Source organism: Corylus avellana, chromosome ca11, assembly GCF_901000735.1.
Source record: "Corylus avellana chromosome ca11, CavTom2PMs-1.0".
Lineage (NCBI taxonomy): Eukaryota > Viridiplantae > Streptophyta > Magnoliopsida > Fagales > Betulaceae > Corylus > Corylus avellana.
The window spans coordinates 18,239,006-18,259,336 of NC_081551.1; the positions used below are offsets into that span (position 1 = coordinate 18,239,006).

At 35.3% G+C, this 20,331-nt stretch overlaps 2 protein-coding genes across 5 annotated transcripts; both read right to left on the reverse strand.

The window, feature by feature from the left end:
- Nucleotides 1-193: 193 nt before the first annotated feature.
- Nucleotides 194-5,164, reverse strand: LOC132165884 (tRNA (guanine(37)-N1)-methyltransferase 2). 3 transcript variants are annotated; one of them, XM_059576575.1, is made up of 12 exons: nt 5,134-5,164; nt 4,872-5,026; nt 4,680-4,777; nt 3,753-3,857; nt 3,075-3,137; nt 2,798-2,871; nt 2,069-2,594; nt 1,875-1,979; nt 1,551-1,709; nt 1,112-1,218; nt 803-877; nt 194-671 (listed from the first exon to the last, which is right to left on the reverse strand). In XM_059576575.1, exons 2-12 carry the CDS (start codon nt 4,964-4,966, stop codon nt 591-593), a joined length of 1,488 nt encoding a protein of 495 aa, XP_059432558.1. In that variant the 5' UTR covers nt 4,967-5,026; nt 5,134-5,164; the 3' UTR covers nt 194-590. The 3 variants fall into 3 exon arrangements, with proteins under 3 accessions (XP_059432558.1, XP_059432557.1, XP_059432559.1); XM_059576574.1 differs by having other exon boundaries at nt 4,872-4,984; nt 5,080-5,164; XM_059576576.1 differs by lacking the exon at nt 5,134-5,164 and adding an exon at nt 5,108-5,125 and having other exon boundaries at nt 4,872-4,984.
- A 5,396-nt stretch (nt 5,165-10,560) lies between these two features.
- On the reverse strand, nt 10,561-19,372 carry LOC132165777 (uncharacterized). Of its 2 annotated transcripts, XM_059576460.1 has the most exons (16): nt 19,127-19,372; nt 18,510-18,587; nt 17,806-17,855; nt 17,630-17,683; nt 17,081-17,133; nt 16,821-16,893; nt 16,286-16,347; nt 15,423-15,491; nt 14,778-14,883; nt 13,740-13,823; nt 13,525-13,595; nt 13,122-13,222; nt 12,253-12,348; nt 11,708-11,775; nt 11,561-11,606; nt 10,561-10,757 (listed from the first exon to the last, which is right to left on the reverse strand). In XM_059576460.1, the coding sequence occupies exons 1-16, from the start codon at nt 19,193-19,195 to the stop codon at nt 10,677-10,679; spliced, it is 1,161 nt and encodes a 386-aa protein (XP_059432443.1). In that variant the 5' UTR covers nt 19,196-19,372; the 3' UTR covers nt 10,561-10,676. The 2 variants fall into 2 exon arrangements, with proteins under 2 accessions (XP_059432443.1, XP_059432444.1); XM_059576461.1 differs by lacking the exon at nt 13,740-13,823 and having other exon boundaries at nt 10,565-10,757; nt 19,127-19,369.
- Between the last annotated feature and the right edge of the window lie 959 nt (nt 19,373-20,331).

The following is a 20,331-nucleotide window of genomic DNA, read 5'->3' on the forward strand; positions in this document are numbered from 1 at the left end:
CCCAGTAACAAGGAAATATAGCTTTTGTAGAGACCTTGACTTGGCCTTTTACCTTCCAAAGACCCAAAAGATTACTTCTAAAGGTGAAAGATAGGAAAGTAGCGTTCCTATGCCTGAGGGGCCTGGGTCGAACCACCAGTATGTTACACGTGTGCTCAAATGAATTAGGTTTAATAGACCGAGTAGAAGACAATTCTGTAATCCAATTTGAATTTAGCACGAAGAAGAATAATAAGAATTAATTGCACTAAAGGCTTAGCTAGATTTGAACTTGGGAATTCTTAGTCAAAACCTGATTTTACAAAGCAAAACATGAGCTTTGGTATGTCAGCCTAGTGTGCTTCATCAAGAAGAGAACCCATTTTTCTTTTTTCTTTTTCTTTTTTTTGTGATTGAGAGGGGACCCACAGAGTGGGATTTGCAGCAGCTCTTCTTGAAAGCTAAATCTTTCAGATCATGATCGGCCTTCATCGCTGTTCAATATTTCCTCTATTTCTCCTTTGTGAGTAACATGTCTGAAACCTTCTGCAAAAGAGCTAGAGCTCAAATACGTGCTCTAACCCAAAGCAAGAGCATTCTAGAAGTGCTAATCACTCAGCAGAATGGACAGTGTCAGTGTCATCTTCAATGAAGCATGCTTCTGGCAGCCTAAAACTTAAGCAAAACATTGCCTGCATAATGCGTATAGTGAAGGTAAACAGAAGGGCAACGAAGGCATGCTTATACTTACTGAACAAAAAATATATCATTTTTTTTTATAAAAAAAAAAAAGAAAAGAAAAAGTGCTGCCAGATAGTGATACCTTGTTTGGAGCCACATCCCTAACCCTATAAAATAGTGGGTCTTGTATGCAGGCATTCAAGGCAGACTCTGCCTCCTGCAAAAAATAGTTGCAAAAAGCAGTTTAAATCCCACTACAGCAATGTGATCAGAGCAGTGCCCCTAGGGCGTCACTCTGACTTCATAACAAAAATACTGTGCGTCTATGCATCATAAAAGGTCAAAGACCTTAGCTTCACCAAGCTAAAAGGACTTGCAGGAAATTAATCAGCATGGCATATAAAAAGTTTTACAAAAGAAATAACATTTCATACATATAGAGCAAACTTACTGAAACTATAAATTCTTGGGTTTCATTTGCCCGCATGAAGCAATAGCAGTGAATCCAAGGAAGAGGTCCCTTCCAATATTTCCTCTGGATTATGCCCCTAAATACATCTGAAGGAAAATTTAAAGTTTGGCTTCTGTTAACAAATCTTCCTAGCTATGGAACAGAGAATTGAGTAAAAATGACAGCACAAAGAAATATATAACAAACTGCTTACAGTAGAAACGAGAAATAAAAAATAAAAAATAATAATAATAAAAATTAAAAAAAAAACTTTGTCTATCATTTTGATGCCATTTGCTATTTGGTCTTCTGAATTTAAGAATGGTAATGACAAAATGATATCCCAACAAATAAACTAATCAAACCAAAAAAGGATGTTTACCCAATAGAACAAATGATCAAAATAATCCGAAAAGAGATTATTGCAAAGGCATCTTACCAAGAAATTGAAGAGCAGAAGCAGGTAAGTTCATGATCACATGATCAACATGCTCCCAAGTCTTGGCATTTGACATCTCAGAGCCTCTCATCCTCTTATTTGCACTTCCTTTTCTACGACCAGCTACAGTGGTACCAGTTCCATCAGCACCCCCATTCTCTGTGGAGAAAAATATTATGGATACAGCTATTTCAACCAATAAATATATGCATCTAGCTCTACAATTGACAATAATGATACAGTGAGGGGACACTTCACTGCATCAAATTTAGTGATGGCCCAATGCCTGATTGTTGTGCATATGATACTTTCTTGCCAAATTACCTGAAGGTCTTTTAACAGCAGATACAGATGTATCGGCTGTCCTACTTGAACCTTGTGCAAACACCAGATTACTAGCAATATTATCTGGTACTTCCTTTGCCTCAACTGCAGAAAATAGAAGATTTAGATGAAACCATACGGTAACAAGTGATACCTAGAGGGAGATTAAAAATATATTTACACAAAAATATTACCAGTCAGTGTCCCAATTTCTGACTTTGATTCCTCACTGGCCTGAATCTCATATTTCTCACAAGTTCCCCTCTTGAGAACATCAGGCTCCATTTTAATCTCACTATCTGGCACTGCCATCAATTGTAAAATGAAATTTCTTGCATCCATGTTGTATGCGCAAACAAGATCATCAACTTTGTTGATTTCTGCATTGATCTTCAGATAACGAATGCTATCTGGATTTAAGTCATTCGCATACACTACACATCCTTTCTGTGCTGCTGGAATAGCAAAAGGACCAATACCAGCAAACATGTCACATATTGTCTCCCCTGCTCGGAACTGAGAAACCAGTCTCATGTGTTCATGTTCCAATCTTGAATTCCAATAGACCAAGCTGTAATCAAGCTTGAAAGTTGCCCTATATTGCTTCACTTCTGTAACCATATCATTTTGTCCCGCGAGAATTTCAAACTTTGGCACTCGGAACTCATTTGTAATTGTACCAACTTTATTAACAATAGTTTTGATTCTTGGATAATTTTTCTGCATATATAAATCAAAGCTTTAAATATAAAGAATTAAAAGTACAGATGGAAGGTCAAAGGTGAAACCTACAAATATACAAAGAATATTATTTTCAACAGTAAAGAAAGTGCCCCAATATGAGGACTACAAGTTAGATAGCCTTCCACGCATAAATATTCAGAACAAAAGCAAGGTCTATTTAAAGGCCAGTGAAAACATACATCATAGATAACCTTTGCAATAACATCCTTGTGGGGAAGTAAGTCATCATGTATATTCAGATGAGCAATGTGACCTGTTTAAGCATGGAGAAATGTTAATTCATATTCAGTGAGCAGAAAAGGAGGTTTTTTAGCATTGTAAATGGTGACAATCAGTAAGACAAATGAAGCTGTGTGCAGTAAGGTAACTGGTAAGCCACGTAGCAATGAGAGCATATAATTATTAGCCAACAAGGAATAAAACAAACAATATGTATAACATAAACTGAATACTTAACTATTGTTTCAAAAGACGAAGGCACCTCCATTCCAGGAGGCAGAATCTGCTTCAATATATGATCTACAATTACAAAACCAGGCAGAAAGCTGTTAATTAGTCAGCACACTACAAAAATTGGAATGCAAATAGAAAATCATAATTATGAAATCATCCAAGTAGTTTAATATATAGTCCTTGGTGCTTGAACCTACAGAGAGACAGGGTGTCTGACTTAAAAAAAAAAACACAAAAATAAAGATGTAGGGCATCAAACATAGCCATTGCCCAAAATCTGGAGATGTCAGCGTACTTATATATGCATATGTGAGAAATGATCAGATTCAATACATCAATCAGAACATGTATTTGATTTTGCATACGCATGAGGAAGACCCATGGACAGTTCATGAAAGGAAATCTAACAATTATGGTACAGAGAATATGCTACATCCTTAAAAATCACGTTGCAACTATTGAAAATTCAGAGAATACTTTATTTATTAAATAAAAAATAAAAAATAAAAAAGATATAATTCTTATGACAGTTGCATATGCAAATTGCAAAAGAGACTGGCAGTAGCATGTACAATAAAGCATATTTAAGTTTAAGGAACACAATTTATTGAAAAATAGATTAAAAGGAAAAAAAATGAAACAAACAATATTGCCACATAATTTGCAGAGGATCACACTGACCTGAACCCCAATATGAATATCCAAGTGTCAGCGAATAGGGAACTACTTCAATCTTGCATAAACCTTTCAGCTCATCAAGTTTTTGGTCTGGAATATCAGATAAATCTGCACCCACAGTAAGAAGCTCTCTATTAGCAAGAGACAATCACATCCAGAAAAACAATACACAAACAACTAACACAAATGATTAAATGCCATACTGACCACAGATACATGACATAAAGTTTGGGCTCATTTTCATGAAGTCAAGGAAAACATTAACAAAATAAAGACTTCTTCCAAAAAAACAATTCCCAAGTAACATGAGTCAGAAAGACCCGCTAAAATGAAAAAGTGATTAAATCATAATGGCCAACCAGTCAGCCTCTTCAGATGTGTGTGTCTAGTTGGTAGCCTTGGCTCCTCAGCTCAAGAAAAAACATATGCCATCTTTGCATCTTGCAGCTAAACTAAACTTCGCACCATAAAGGGCCTACCATATAATATACCAGACTGCTGCCAAAGCAACCATCAAAACTCACTAAGCTCCACGATAACTATGAGTCAATGTCTGTTTGGTTTAACTGTTTCAAAACATGCAGTTTGAACAAATAACGATTTTAAAACACAGTTAATGAAAACATAAATTTGAAAAAACGCATTTAAGTGTTTCATAAAATCGTGCGTTTTCTAACAATCACCCCTAGTCTCCTGTGCAAAAAAAAAAAAAATTGGGGCCAAACTCACTCCCAATCTATATCAAAACTAGGCAGCATTAAAATTTCAACATCCTAAACTTCGTAACTTAACAACAAAACAGTATAATCATATGGAATTTTCAGTAGATGCATTACAATTGTTAAAATTCTTTCATTTATATCCATCTTTTAGCAAAAATTCATAACCAAATAATTCACATACATAAATTTCACAGTTTCTTGTTCATACCAGGATTCTGAACCCTTTCAGATAATATCATGTACCGGTTTTTCTCACACGTTGGATCTTCCGTAATAGGCTTAATGCGGGGCTTGTCGAGCAAATACCTGTATAAAAAAATGGCGTGCCAAAAACATCTTTAAATAAATAAATAAAAATGAAAATCGAAATTAAGAGAAAGAAAATGATATAATCACCCACCCGTTTAAAATTCGAGTGGCGACCTTGCAAAGCTCGCGAGGGATTCGAAGCGCCCGCAGCTTCAAATGCACATCGAACTTGCTTTCGTCCAACATTTGCACTGTCACAGAGTTCTGTTCAAATCACCAGAAGGAACGCAGAATTATTCTCCAAGTCTGCAATTATTTTTAAAATTAAAAAGAAAAATAAAGAGGGCATTAAGGTTTACATGTAGAGCTTGAAGTTGAGGAACGAACTGAGTGAAATGTATTGTAACGAAAACCTTGATATGCCCGAGATCAGTAACTGTTGCAGCAAAGAGGGCACTAGGGTTTTAAGAATCAAATCCAGGAGGTTTTTCAAGTTTGCAGGGTGCGACGTCGTTTGACTGTAGCGAATTTGGGCTGAACTTGGATGGATTGGGTTTCCACTTTCGAATTCACTTCCAATACCATACCTCTCGTGTTGGATTAAGAGGCCCAATTTCGTTAAATTGGATGTTCGGATTGGGTAGATGAAGTTTTAGGAAAAATGTTTTAACGGCCGTTCAGTTTAGGTTTAACTCTTTATTAAATCGCTCTTTAAAATTTATAATTTGGAAAATTACTTTTTAAGACTCTGTTTGTTTTGATGTAAAATATTTCTTATCAGAAACAATTTTTAACAAAATCATTTTTCAAGGAAGAAAAAGGAAGATTTTTTTGAAATATTTTTAAATGTTTGACTCGTTCGGAAAATAAGCGACGGCAAAAAAAAAAGTCAGCGGCTTTCGGCAACCTCCGGTGGCAAATTCTGGCAAACTTCGGCTGCAACGAAGAATGAATACGTGTAAAAATGAGAAGTTCAAACTCAAAAAATTGTGTACTTTTTAAAAAAGAGAAACTATTTTATAACCGTTCTCCTTCATTATCTATTAAAGGTGATGAGTTTTGTTAACTGAGTTAATAAATTTTGTCACCAAATAGTTATCAAATGAACGAATATATATATAAGGAGAAAGTTTATATTATATTTGTTTAGTTATAAATTAATCTTTTCTTTTTGAATGATAGAATAATCCTAACCTCAGCAAATTTGACATAAATAATAGGTTAAGCTTCAGAACTTAAGATATTCCATAAAACTGACCTAAATCAGTAGATTTGCTCCATTAATATGCTGTTGGAAACCCTATTTGATAGGGATAAGATTTGGGTGACATAGGTTGAGTTGGAATTCCATTCCAATTAATTAATATTAGATTATTTAAATTAAGATTATATTATTTGAAATCAAGATTAGGATTAATGAGTTATCGTATTGTATTTCTATTTAAAGACCATTTTGTTGCTAATGAGAAACAGAGAAGATATTTGTGAATATGGGTATTCTCTTACCCTAAGTAGAGAGTTGTGGTCACTTCTACCCAAAAAATAAATACTCAACGTCACAATCCAACATATTTTCATGGTGACTTTATGCCCAGAAGGAAAACAAATATCCTAAATAACAAGAAAAGTTGAATAAGATCATTTCAATTGAAAATCCGGGGCAATTCTCTATACCAACCGCAGGGATGAGAAGGGCAAGTTGCTAAGGCTTCCTCCTCCTGTTTAGGTAGAGACTTTAAGAGGAGGTCTATTGTCCAAGCAACTTGCCTGGATAGAGGGCTTTTTGCTTTTGGCAAAAGGTCCTCTTTCTCTTTTCACATTATTGTTACAATTTTTTCACCCTTCCTCTTTATGCAGGGGATCACAGCAAATCCTTATCCTTGACTAAATAACAAAGTCAGAAATATTGGGCTATCTGGGCACCAAAAACAACTAAAATTTGAATGCAACTGATGATGTGGGGTGGGGTGGGGGGCAACTTAACGTGGACATAAATTACATAGAAAATGACCTCATAGTGAACCTCTTTTGGACTTTGTGGCACTTGCATTTTGCTTTTGGTCAATGAAAATGCAATGACCTTTACCATTCTTCAATGGCTTTATCGACCTTTACCGTTATTTTGGGTCGTTTCTGTTTTGTTCTATCGCTTATAGCCTTATAGCAGTCCGCCCCCTTTCTTCACTGTTTTGCTTCATTTCTTTTCCATTTTTTTTTTCATTTTTAAATTTAAAATAATAGTGTAGCAATCAAATTGGATTTAGCAGCCACAACGGTGTACTGCTGAAGCAGGACTTTGTCATCATATGCTATTTGGTTGGACATTCTAGACACACTCTATTTGGGGATGGCTCATCACCAATTCATTTTGCACCCTACTATTTCCCATTCACAGTTTAGATTTAGCCACGACAATAAAATTTAATCTGCCCATCAAGTTTATGTTAACTATTCGCTTCCTCATTCATTAAGCAAATTATTATTGAAAAATGTGTTATTTTAAACGAGAATAATTTATGTACTGGAGTTGCACAAAAGTCTTCTTTTGGTCCAACCATTCATCATCTACCACCTCAGCATTGAACACATTATTAAAATAAAACCAAACCATCTGATTATATCAGGTTTAATCATTTAAATTTTTTTTTTTTTAAAAAAAGATTTTGCAAATAGAGAGGGGTGGCGCCATCAGGGGTAGCCACGCTGCCACCCTCGGCCCAGGGATGGCCGCACAAGCCACCCCCTTTGGCCTGTGGGGTGGCCGCGAGCCACCCCCTGTGGCTTGGAGAGTGGCCGCAAGCCACCCCTGTGGCCTGGATCTCTTCTCTCTCTCTCTCTCTCTCCGCTGGTGGCTCCCTATGGCATGGGGGTGGCTGCGAGCCACCCCCTGTGGCCACAGGAGGGTGATTTGTTTTTTTTAAAAAAAAATTAATTTTTGAAGTTTTTATTTCCTTAAACTTGGTATAATCTGGTGCAACAAGATTTTTTTTTCTAAAATTAAATCTGATAAAATTTGCTTAGGTGTTACCTTTTAATTGGTGGCACAAAAGCCACATTTTGTGCAACTTCAATACCCAAGACGCTCTCATTTTAAACACTCATCTCTTATTTCACCCTTATATTATCAAATTGATATCACCGTGTGTTGAGTAGGGTAAATTCGTTAAATTACACAATTACCCAAGGCAGAGGCCCTAGCACGGAATGGGATTGAAATGGAAAGGAGCTGCTTGATTCCTAAGGGTAAAAATGTAATTTCACTTTATTTTTGGACACTTTTGCTCATATCACCCTCTCTCAACCAGTGTCGTTAATTAACCAAACCAACTTTCTCATACTGCAATACCAAAAAAAAATAAAACCTTTCTCATACTGCTAATCATTGTAATCTAGTGCTCCACGCAGTTCAAGAATTTCATCGAATGGATTTCGGCTTATTAATAATAGCATGTATGTTGTAGTTTAAAAAAGTGGTGCTTTCATTACCATAATCTTTATACTCAAATAATTTTTTTGGAGCCACGCCAGAGCATTTCTCAATTCTTGTGGAAGGAATGCTTTGGTGGAAAATGAATTGGATGAATCTGACAGTACGTGAATGAGAGGAAATTGGTGCAAAATGAATTGGGGGTGAACAATCCCATTCTATTTGATGACTTTCAATATTTGTATTGTTGGGTTCTCCTCAAAAAAAGTCAACCAACACAGATGGGTACTAAAACCTGGTTTCTGTTCTTTTCCTTGTCCTTCATGAATTGAATCAGTGAGGGATCAGTGGTTAATTGCATCCCCACGATTGTATCATACATAGATCAATTACTGCGCACCAGAACTTTGAAAGAAAAGAGAAAATATGCAAAAAAGCATAAAATACTGTAAATACATAACAAAAAAGAAAAACCCAGGTATTTCATTCATTCCCTTTTGAGGAAAAGCAACCCTCTGCTCCCTTACGTGCCTTGCAGTGGTTGGCCTTGGCGTCCCTTGACCAGCGCTCTTCATCTTCATCTTCTTCTTGATTTCAAGGGCGCTGATTAATCTGCCGGCCGCTTGGACAAGTGAATTGGATTGCGGCGCATGATCGACAGCAAGCGTGAAACATAGACTCTGAGAAAATTAATCTGCGATGGCATGGTCGTGCCAGCACAAGAGCATAGAGACGCAACGTCGGATGATGTAGAACCGGGTCCTCTGCTGCTTCACCATTAGCAAACAACGTTTTCGGAGCCCCGCTTTGCTGCGATTTCTCCTGCTGGGTTGGGATTTTGGATGGTTGTGTAGATTAGACATGGCGATGGGAAATTTCGGTGGACGAAAAGGATGCTAATTGAACTGCAAAAGAGTTTTTTTAAGGATAACGCAGTTGAGTTGGGAACACAACAAACGGTGGGCTATATAGGCTTCAAAGAACATCATCGGGCAGTGCACCATGGTCCCATCTTTAAGATTCATGTCAGGTCGTCGAAATTTTGCCCTTTCTCTTAATTTACACTATTACCCCTGAAGTACGAATTCAGATTTTCTTCCTTCAATAAATTTTAATATCCATAGTATAGATGTATTTTTGAATTAAACTTTAAATCTATAAAAAGTTAAAAGATAAAAATACTCTTTTACTATAACTAATAGTTCATTTGAATTAGAGATGATCTTGCTCCTGAATTACTATTATTTGTCATTTTTTCTAAATATAGCGGCAATTTTGATTATATGAGATTTGAACTATAATTTTGAGTATATAATCCCATACTTGCATATGCTTTGATTATTTGAGATTTGAACTACAATTTTGGTGCAAACAACTGGAATGACTAATGAAAATAAGAAGGAAAACTTTATTTATTCCCTCTAATTATCACGCAATTTTTAATGCACTCATTTCATTTTTAAAATTTGCAATGTAGGATATTGATTTTCAACTGATATCAATTACTCATCCGTTAAATCTTAATAGAGAAAACAAAAATAATTAAAATGCTCATTTATAAAATAAATAATAAAATATAATGAAAAAATTGACTCAAGACAAGTCCATGGGTCTACGTCGAGGTAGCTGATAAATCTTGAGTGACGCTATATTATAAATTTTTAAAGTTTATAAAAATATTGAATATTGCGTGAAAATTCACAAATAAGTGAAGTTTTTTAAAAATAACTATAATAAAGAATATAAAGACATGCAAAATTTCAAATAATAATAATAATAGACCTCAAAAGGTTCACTTGAAAAATAAAAAATAAAAAAAACTAAAATGGTCATTTAAGACTTTAAGTCACCGCCCGCACGAAAGAACAAAAAATATATCTTGGTCAAAAAGGCTGTGGGGCCCAGTTTGAAACATTGATGGAGAAATGAAAGCGCAGAGAAGCCGTGTGGGGATGGGCGATTTGCCAAATACAGCGTCTACTACTACCCTCTTCCCCTCATCCATCCGACGTGGCGTTTTTGTCCTTGCTTCTTATTCCCACGTTTTTCTTTTCGGCTCTTCTAGGAGGTCGGCTCACATTTTTCTCGCCATAATATAAGAAGGTGGGACCCTTAGAGAGTAATGGTGAGCAGGTCGGCCAGCCTTGCATTGGCCAGTGAGGCACCTTGTATCGCCATATGTTGGAATTTCCCGCCGACTCTTTTACTTTTTCACGGTTTTATTCGCTAAAAACTCAGATAACCAAGAGAACTTGTTCGAAATACGGCGAGAGAAAGGAAATATCAAAGGATTCAAGGCCCACCTTATCTTCATGTAAATAAATAACCTTTACAAGTTATTTGTTGATTGTGTTGTCACTATCATATTTACGTATTGAAAATGAATTTGGTTTAGGTACAGTAAAAAAAAATTCTAGTTTTTTAACCATCCTTACACGTGAGAACATTTATTTATGAATCAACAATGTTCAGGCAACTTACATTAAAAAAAAAAAAAAAAAACAATGTTCAGGCAAAATATACAAGCCCTTACGTTTTCAGGTGGTAATATTTATCCAGGAGCTTCTCAGTATACTCTCCAAAAGTAAGAGCACCACTTGATGATATCAGCTGAAAGAAAAAAACATACCAATAATTAATATTTGAACTTCACACTGCATAAGCAAACAGTCCACCTGACTGATAATACTTCGTTACTATAAAAGGCAAATAATCAAGAAATTTTGAGGCAATTAGTTGGAGTTATCTCTTGGTGGACTCAAAGACATGCCTCAAATCTTTAAACTAGTGGTTTGAGCAGAATTTGGATAACCCCAGTACACCAATTCTACCACTTTTTTTTTTTTTTTTAGGTAATTTAATTCTACCAAGTTAATTGAGACCTAAAGCTTGAGATTCTAGCTATTAATTTCTACTTTCCTGGAACAGGATTTAGGAAATTAGACTGGAGGCAAGAACATGATGCTGAAAATATATTCTATTAGAGTTGAAATACAATCATGATGAGTTAAAATTAGGCTAAATTTGCAGTTATCCATGTTTAAACAAAATTTTACCATAACTGTCAAGACGAACTTTTTTAGTGCAGGAATGATATCAAAACCTACATTATCAGTGATCACATAATTTGATGGCTGGTCTAAAAATCAGCCAAGCTTTCAAGCTAATCTTGTCTGAAACAACAGTGAGCCCATGGCGCAAGCTTAAATCAATCCCCAGGCATATCCTTATAATTCAATATTTTCATCTTCGGTCTTTCATGACATAAAACTTCAAGGGAGGACTAAATTCTATTAAATATCTTCAATTTCTACATAAATGTCAGCTGATAACTGCCAATAGACCTTTTTGCACACCCAAATTTTATAATCCTATATGCCGATTTTTGTGGGAGTGCATTTGAAAATTCATACCTCTTTATGAATATGTACCTCCTCAGGAAAATGAAGGCTTTCATCCCTACAAAACAAGATTTAACATCATCCATATATTTTGGTGAAGGTTCAATTATTCTGGCACAAGTCAGATCAATCAACACGCTCTTTTGTTAATAAACATACCAGTCTGGCTGCATGAAAAATGCAAATGTTGAACGTTCAAGACCAGAAGCCTCCTCTCCTTTAGGTGCCTAACAACAATCAGTGATACAAGAAAAACATTGTTATTGGACAATTGACAATAGAAACTGGACAAAAACAATAAAAAGGGAATAAATAGAACTTGATTTCACAACTTAATCATAGTTGTGCCTTGGTCCAAAATATTGGTGCACGATCTTTGGTCTAAAAATATGTGCTTTATTCATTATAACATTTTAAGACAATAGTTTAGAGAGATGAGAGATCATCCAAGTACAGGAAAGGATAAAGAAAAGGTTCATGATTTTCTTTCAGCAATTGATTCAATGAATCACGCTTCTATGTCTGGCATCTGAATATGTCAAAACAATTCAACTAAAATCGTAAGTCCCAAGGCTCAAAAGTTTGGAATAACTAGGAAGCATAGAGTACCATATACAGCAACATGTGCATGTACACACTCATATTATGCCAAAAATTGTCTGAAATCTTTCCAGCACATAATATAATGCAGTGATAGGAAGTACCCGAACACAATGAGGTGTTGCACAAAGATAATGTCTTGACAGTATTTCGGTAGTTTCACCAATTTGGTATGCTATTTCATCTTCTCCAAAGACAACCTAATACATAAAAAGAACCCAAGTTACTATAAATAACCATATCCATGATCAGTCCTATTAAAGCATAATAGTTATTCAAAATTTCAGGCCACTTATTATGGAGCATTCATCTTCTGGTGGTAATTCATTTACGGTTGTGTTAAAAAATTCATATTCAAATAGACAGAGGTAAGCAAATAGAAGTTTTGTGAAGCTTCCCGAAAACAAGTTTAGTTCCCCTATTAATTTAGGTATGCTTTGAAACTCCACAACTAGATGTTGTCTGCTACTGAGGCAGAAGAGAATCTCAAATTTTCTTTTAAGGTTCAAATTGTAGCATTTTCTCTAGTTCTGTTGTATTTTGTCATATCCTTATTAATACACTTCTAAGAGAACTTCTTTATCCTCACCTACAAAGTCAATGGAGGAGCAACATGAGAAAATGAAATTTGATTAATGTTAATTGTTCACAGCCTATGTTTCACTTATTTTTTCAGCAGTACGTTTTCATTATAGCACTGAATGAAATTTTAGGATGCACTGATACTTAGAGAAATTTTTCAACAATTTACCCCTGAATTTGTATATCCTGGAAAAATCAATCCTCCCACAAGTTAATCCCATTTGAAGATAGGTCACATCTAGCAGTATTGACATATATAACTCAAATAAAAGGAAAGCTACGACTCCTAGAATAGATATAATAAGCACTGATAAGATTTTGAAACAAGTAATTATGTATCATCACTTGCAGTGTCTTGCATTACTGGAATTTCAAGAACAAGAAAGAATACTTTGACAACTTGATCAGCTCGTGTCCTAATATAGAGGCCGGCGGCACTATCAGGGCAAGGTATTTCTACAGCATCTCTCGTGAACATGCCACAGGTCAAACCTACATATTGAATAGAGGCACATAAATTAGACATAAAGAAAGAAAGACAACTCTTGTAGGTCTTCTAAGTTAATAACATCTTTTATGTTTTACATCATTCTGTAGGCTTAATTCCATCAATACAATGAAGAGATCTGAACATTATTTTCATGTTAAACAACATATTGGAAATAGGAGGGATGTAGGGTGTAACGCTCCATTTCTGCTAATGTAATGCCTTGCACAAATAACAAATGAATGAGCGACTCATATGCTGTGGTAAGAAAGCAATAATATGAGCAAATGAGCAGAAAATTAAGCACCTGTCAGTGAACCATGGTCTGTATGCCATCCACACCAGGATGAAGTGGAGTTTCCATCTTCGGTACAATTACTGCAAGTCACATTCTACTAGATAAAAATTCAACTCCCTAAGCATAAACCAACAATTCTACAATTCTACCTTAGAAGCACATACAGCAATATTCTCCACTATCACAAATTTATTAGGGGGAACTATACTACCACCAAAACTTACACCTCAATTGCAAAAAAATCTCTGCAATGACCCACCCACAGCCAGCCGTGGGTCTCCTCCATGGAGATCTGCAGTCCTGGGTCTCTGGGCCATGGACAAAGTTTTTTTATTATTATTATTTAAAGAAAAAATTGAGGTAAGTGTAGTTTCCCCAATTTATTATTTAAAGACCCATTCCCAAAAGAATAGTTCATTTTTTTTAAGTAATTTCAATATCATTAATTAAGTGCAAAGGAGTGCAACCCTAATACACATGTAATATACAAGAGAACCCCTAATCTAAAGAATAGTTTCTGTTTTCTATAAAGCAATATTATCAAATAATATTTATAATGATAAAGTAAGCTTCAGTGTAAGATTCATGATGCCCAAACTAGAGGTAAAAATCATAACCGAAAGATAGCAAGGAAGAAACCTCCACATCAGAATAATGCATTACTTTCAAGTATTCATATATGATTGCTCGCACACCAACTCAATGTTAACCAAATAAAATTCAGTCCTAGCCATGAAATTCCCTAATTGCCCATACAACTTACGGGAACCAGCAAAAAAAAAAAATCTGAAGCAACAATCCAAAAGAAAACTTTTACTAATAATATGCCCCCTTTCTTGGGCCACATGTTAGCCTTTCATTGCCTTGGGATGATCTTGCTCATCAAGTAATTGATGTTCACTTTAATTTCCATTAATATGGACAACATCAAGTTATAGTATTTTTTTCTGGATCTCAGTTTAAGAACTTCATAAAACCTGAGATTGCATCTGCTGCAGTATTATGATAAAGCTTCCTTCAGAAAGTTGCACACCTAAGTTTTGGGACATATATACCTTACATAATTTAAAGAACTTGTGCAGCCCATTACTAAATCAAGTTGAAGCGATGAGTATGTGTGACAACTTCAATCATGCCAATTTCTTTATCCTTCTTAATGTAGCCACATAATTGATTAAAATACAGAACATGGTTCAGCCTGGTGAGTTTATCTCCTATGGCCACACAAAAAAAATTGATGAACAAAAATAAAACAAAATTACCTCTGCTGTGCTGGAAAATAGTATAGCAGACGCCCTTTATGACACCGAGAACGAAGAAGTATCTGTTCAAGGCCTTGATCCTCATGCATATTCAGCCCTTTGGATACTAATCACATGCCATAAAAAATTAGAAGGGTCACTGTTATGAAAGGGGTCACTATAGGTCATAACAGTTTATTAAGAACAACCATCATTTATTACAGTTCAAGCAAATTTAACTAAGAAAAAAGAAAAAGGAGCAAGAGCAACAAGAAGGCTACAGTTGGTGTTTGGGTAGGGCTGAGTGCTTATACATTGGTGTTCTGGGCCAGAGGCCCGGAGCCTAGCATGGCCTAAAATTGATATAGATACAATTATAAGATTAATTACTTAGTGTGTAGAAAATTGAATATTATGTTTGTTCTGTAGTAACTGGAAGCCCTCATCTAGCAGGGTGATGAACATTGACCAGAGTAAACGGAAGCTTTTTTTGTTTTTTTGGTCGAGGAAAGAGCATGTGCAGACTCTCCAATGTTCCCACATCAAACGTGGAAAGAGAGGCCTAGAAATATAAGAGGTCACTTTCATAATGTCTTAATGTACTTATCAAAAAAAAATAATAATGTCTTAATGTAAAAGCCAAATTCTCATATATTAAGAGCTTACCATATTGGTCGCAGTGATACGCCACCATCAATCCAACATCAAAGATCAGCTTTCCAAGAGCCTTGAATGCTACACATGAAAATTTGATGTTTATTAATTATATATTCATGTAATATTCAGGAAAAGTAATTATGTAAACCAAAACATCATTAATCATTACCCCAAGCTATAATGACCTACTAAAGGATCAATATGTACATAGAATGCATTAGCTTTACAAAACAGAGAGAAGTTATAAACAAATAAAACAAGAAAGTAGAAAAAGATGCACATCAAAAACAAAAAACAGAGGTGAGAACATCAATTGCATTGTACTAGAATTTCACTCACGCTAATGACTGTTTATTCATCAAGTTGGCACAGATACACATTAAGAACATGAATTTCAGGGAGTAAACTTTGTAAAGCAAAACCTTCAGAGACCAGTATCTTCTACAAACCCAGCTTTTACTCGAGTCAAGTAAAAAATAAAACAATTAAAAAAACTATATTTTGGCAATATTAAAGTTCAATAAGCACATACACGAATATTTAAAAAATTGTAAACTGGAGTACACACTGCAAAGAAACCATTGGAGGTACCAACAAAGCATATGACCGAGGACATGCTATGACAGTCTTTTGGTGTCAAGATGCCTCAGATGGTTGTAGCATCATGATAAACATGATAGAGCATAGCGTATTATTGGCTTGATAAGTGCCTACTTAGTGGTACATCAGCTTGCAATACCTGTAGTTCATAGACTCCTCAGAAGTTTTACATTTATGTAGCTAGAGCTATGTCATACGAAATGACAGACAAACATCAGAAAAGACAACCACCGTGCATGCAGAATAATTTAGCATCACAATTGAAGACATACCCACTTCAAGTTCTGGCAATGCACTATCAGGCCATATATTCGACCCACAGTATGATGGATACCTATAAGACAGATCATGGGTGAAAAGCTGAGCAGATAGATAACCATGTTTTGTAAACATAATGTGTAAGCACTGCAACTAGGTCTAGAGCAGCTTAAATATTTTATAGCACAAGGAAAAAGTTACCCAGACAATTTAATAAAACTATATAAAATAAAAAAAATAAAAATGCAAGCATCTCATTAGGGCTTGGTGGGGGCAGTCAGACGATGGGAAACTGATACCTCCAGATGAGTCGGCCATAGGCCTAATGAGCCTCCACTAGAACACAGAGAGAGAGAGAGAGAGAGAGAGAGAGAGAGAGAGAATATAGATTTATCTGTGAATAATTATCAAGAATAATATTTCCATTATAATTGTCTTTTGCCAAAAATTTATTGCCTCTAACCCAGCCTATCCACACCGATGCCTTAGGCAATGAGTAAAAGACAGAAGTACTAAAAAACTCATGAAATATGACTTGGCCACTTTTACCGTTGGATCAGAGATGCTTCCGTGGTAGGCTTATCTAATAACGGATTTGCATAAAAAGAGCCTTTCAACAAATCTGCACAATAAAAAACACAATAAATGTATGCATAAGTAAAACTAACAATTAAAAGGACCAATAGGTTGGAGAAGTCAACACATTATTAGAGAAGATAACCCTCTGTTGGACCTCATGTACATACTTCATTCATAGATAAATATGAACTGCTTAAAGAGCACTAAAATCTAACAAATTGATAGTTTACCAAGCTTCCCAGATTCAAGCTTCTCTTTCCCATGACTCCATCCAAAGTTGTACCTACAAGTGGCAGGTGGGTGAAAGGAACAAAAAGTTAAAGCAACTATGCAGCAGGGTTACCAAGATAGGAAAATAAGCTCAGCTGTGGAAGTAAGCATTCTAACAGTAATTCTTAATTCAAGAATACCACACATCTGCAGATAGAATCCCTATGAAAAGCAATAAACATTATAACATTGTGTGTGTGTCAGGACCTCAGTACTCAGTAGAGACATACGATCCATGATAAATTCTAGAACCAACAAGATCAATTAATGAGGAAGAGAAGAATCTTATCTTTGCGAGTAGGCTACAAAATTTTACATTTTAAAAGCAACAGGTCAAAATAACCTCTGTGTCTGCACATGTAGCGTTACCATAGAAGGTGGCAGTAGCAACTAAATTTACTTTCAAACAAATCAAATTTAAGCCACTGAGAGGAAAGAGTATTTAAATGGAAAAGTGAGTAGAACTGAAGATTTGGGAATTAGAAGACTTGAGAAGCAAAATGTGTTACCTACTGTGAGGATCTTCGAGTTCCTTCTTCACCTCTTCGGGCAGACCAGCCAATCTGAAAAAATAGAAGGAAAAAAAATCTATGAGCAATACAGTAGAATATAGATTAAATATATTTCTTAATGACATGTATTTAAGAGCACAAAAAATGAATATGGAATATTTTAAAGCTTATACCTAGGAGAAAGACGTAAAAGATTCCGACGCAATGAAGGAAATCCTGGAACCTACAGTGCAATAGAGGTTAAACTCAAACAAGCAACACAATAATCTCAAAAACTGTACAGTCTTGAATTCTATATAGACAAAGATATAGAAGTTCTCCAATTAAAACAGACAAAATGCATTTCAGAGCATATGCTTTTATTTCTCATTACATTGTTCATCAAATTTCAATTAAGTCCAAAGGAGATACCCATCATACATTCTCCAAACATTTGTATTGAGACATGCATTCACGAAAAGCTAACGAACATCTCCATTTCCACAAAGCTCTCTTAATCAAGTATAGAAATCCAAGTCATTACACTTGATAAGTTGATCTCTTAACCTAATTATCTAAACTACGGCACAAAAATAGCTAGTTTCACACCAAATTTCCAATCAAAGAAGGCTGTTGATTCCAATTAAGCAATGCACAATATAAAAAGGCGTTTTAGATAATACAAACGTGTAACATATCATATTGATATGGATATCTTTGTCCCTCCAAAACAACACACTATAATTGATTGTGGCTCAGAATGGATTCAATGTCCTAATTGCAAACGCTAATTACTTGAACACCATGGTCTAAATAGACTACTTAACAGCTGTATATAAATAGATAATAAAAATATAGTAACATCAACAATAAACTTATACATGAGACCATCCCATACATCAGTAATGGATAGAATTCCCAGCCCGTTGGGTCCGAACCCTTCTTCGATCTTCATCGACAAGTCAATGCTCTTGTCCTGTAACAATCAATTCCAAATATTTTATCAAACACATCACACATGACACAAATTTCAACTTCATAAAGTGAAGTCCAAAAAATACAAGCATCGACCTGTTCAATTCCAAAAACATGTATGTATGTGTGGTTACACCACCCAATAACTTTTTTATTAGAATAATTATTTATTAAATCCAACGTTGGATTAAATATCTTTCCCACAACCATCATGCTGGCCAAAAGTCAAGGTGATCAGACATTAAGAACTATATTATCTATAAAGTGCTCAAAATTATACTTCCGTGTATTCTCAATTATACTTGAACCCAACACATATATAGGCTGAAATGGAAGTATGAGAACGATTTAAATCCAATTTTTAATGTCGTTTTGGTTTCAATGACCAAAAAGTCAACTCAACCCAATCTTATTTGGCTGAATTAACATGAGTGGTGCACTTTCTCGCAGTACCAAACAGCAAAACGCGAAAGGCGACAGGCAACAACATTATTAGTAAGAGTCTCATCGACCAAACAGAGCCCAAGAGGGAACGCTTACCTTGAGCTCTGAGTACGATATGGTGACGGTTCTGAGAGTAGGAAAGGCGGTTTGGGCTGAGCACGTCATATTCCGAGACGTGGTCGGGCGGGAACAGCGGCGACTGGAAGGTGACGGAGAGGGAAAACCGGCGGGAACGATAAGAGGTTTTATCGAGGGAGCGTGAGAGGTTCCAACGCATTGGGTGTGTCACTTCAAATTTTAGAGAATAAAGAGCACGGCACATGTGCGTGACATTGCGTGCCTTTTTAGAATCCCCGTACAAAGTGATCGGAGAAAAAAGTACACCCCCGTTTTTTCCATAATTGAAATGATATCTGTTTTCAAATAGGGTTGCCTTTTTTTAGTGCCCTTTTAAAAGGTTAAATTGTAATTTTACATTTGAGTTTAACCTTTTAAATTGTTGGTTCAACTTTAAAAATGATTAAATTACACGATAAGATAAAATCTTAGTTAGCAATCACTCTCTAAGAGTCGGATCAGGATCTCCTCAAATTTCTTTTAAATTTGAGATTATCTTATTATTAAATCATAACTATACTTTACATTTAACAATCAACAACGTGCCAACTGTCACACAAAATAAATACTAAAGTTATTGAAGATTTATTTTCTCTCTCTAAGTCATTGAAGCATAAAATAATTTTCACCTATGATCAGGAGGATACAAGAAGAATATCAGGAGAGCACCTAATATTTTTTTAAAAGTTTTATTAACTTTAGCGTTTATTTTGTGTGACAATTAGCATATTATGAATTATTAGATATAAAGCATGCCTTTGATTTAATAATAATAGAATCTCAAATTTGAAAGAAATTTGAGCCTTTTGAAGGATCTTAATCCGAGCTGGTCCTTATGCTACTCGGGCTTTTAACGAAAAATTATGAGATATAAGCTTGTAGTCACATCCAAGCCAATGCTTTCATCAACACATTTACATATCATTTAAGTCAACACCAATTAACTTTGTCACGTTATTTAAAAATTGTAAAATTGGTTAACGTAGTTTGACATTCAGACAAATCACTCTATAGGGTTCAAAAATGAAGAAATAACTTCATGTGGTATGCGTGTGTACCCAATAAATCTTTTTGTACAAATTTTGAATTTCTTTTTTGCTAAATTAACTATGAAATTGTGGGTTGGGGTGGTCAACTACCACAAAACTACATGGAGTGGCCGACCACACCATGACTATGTACTA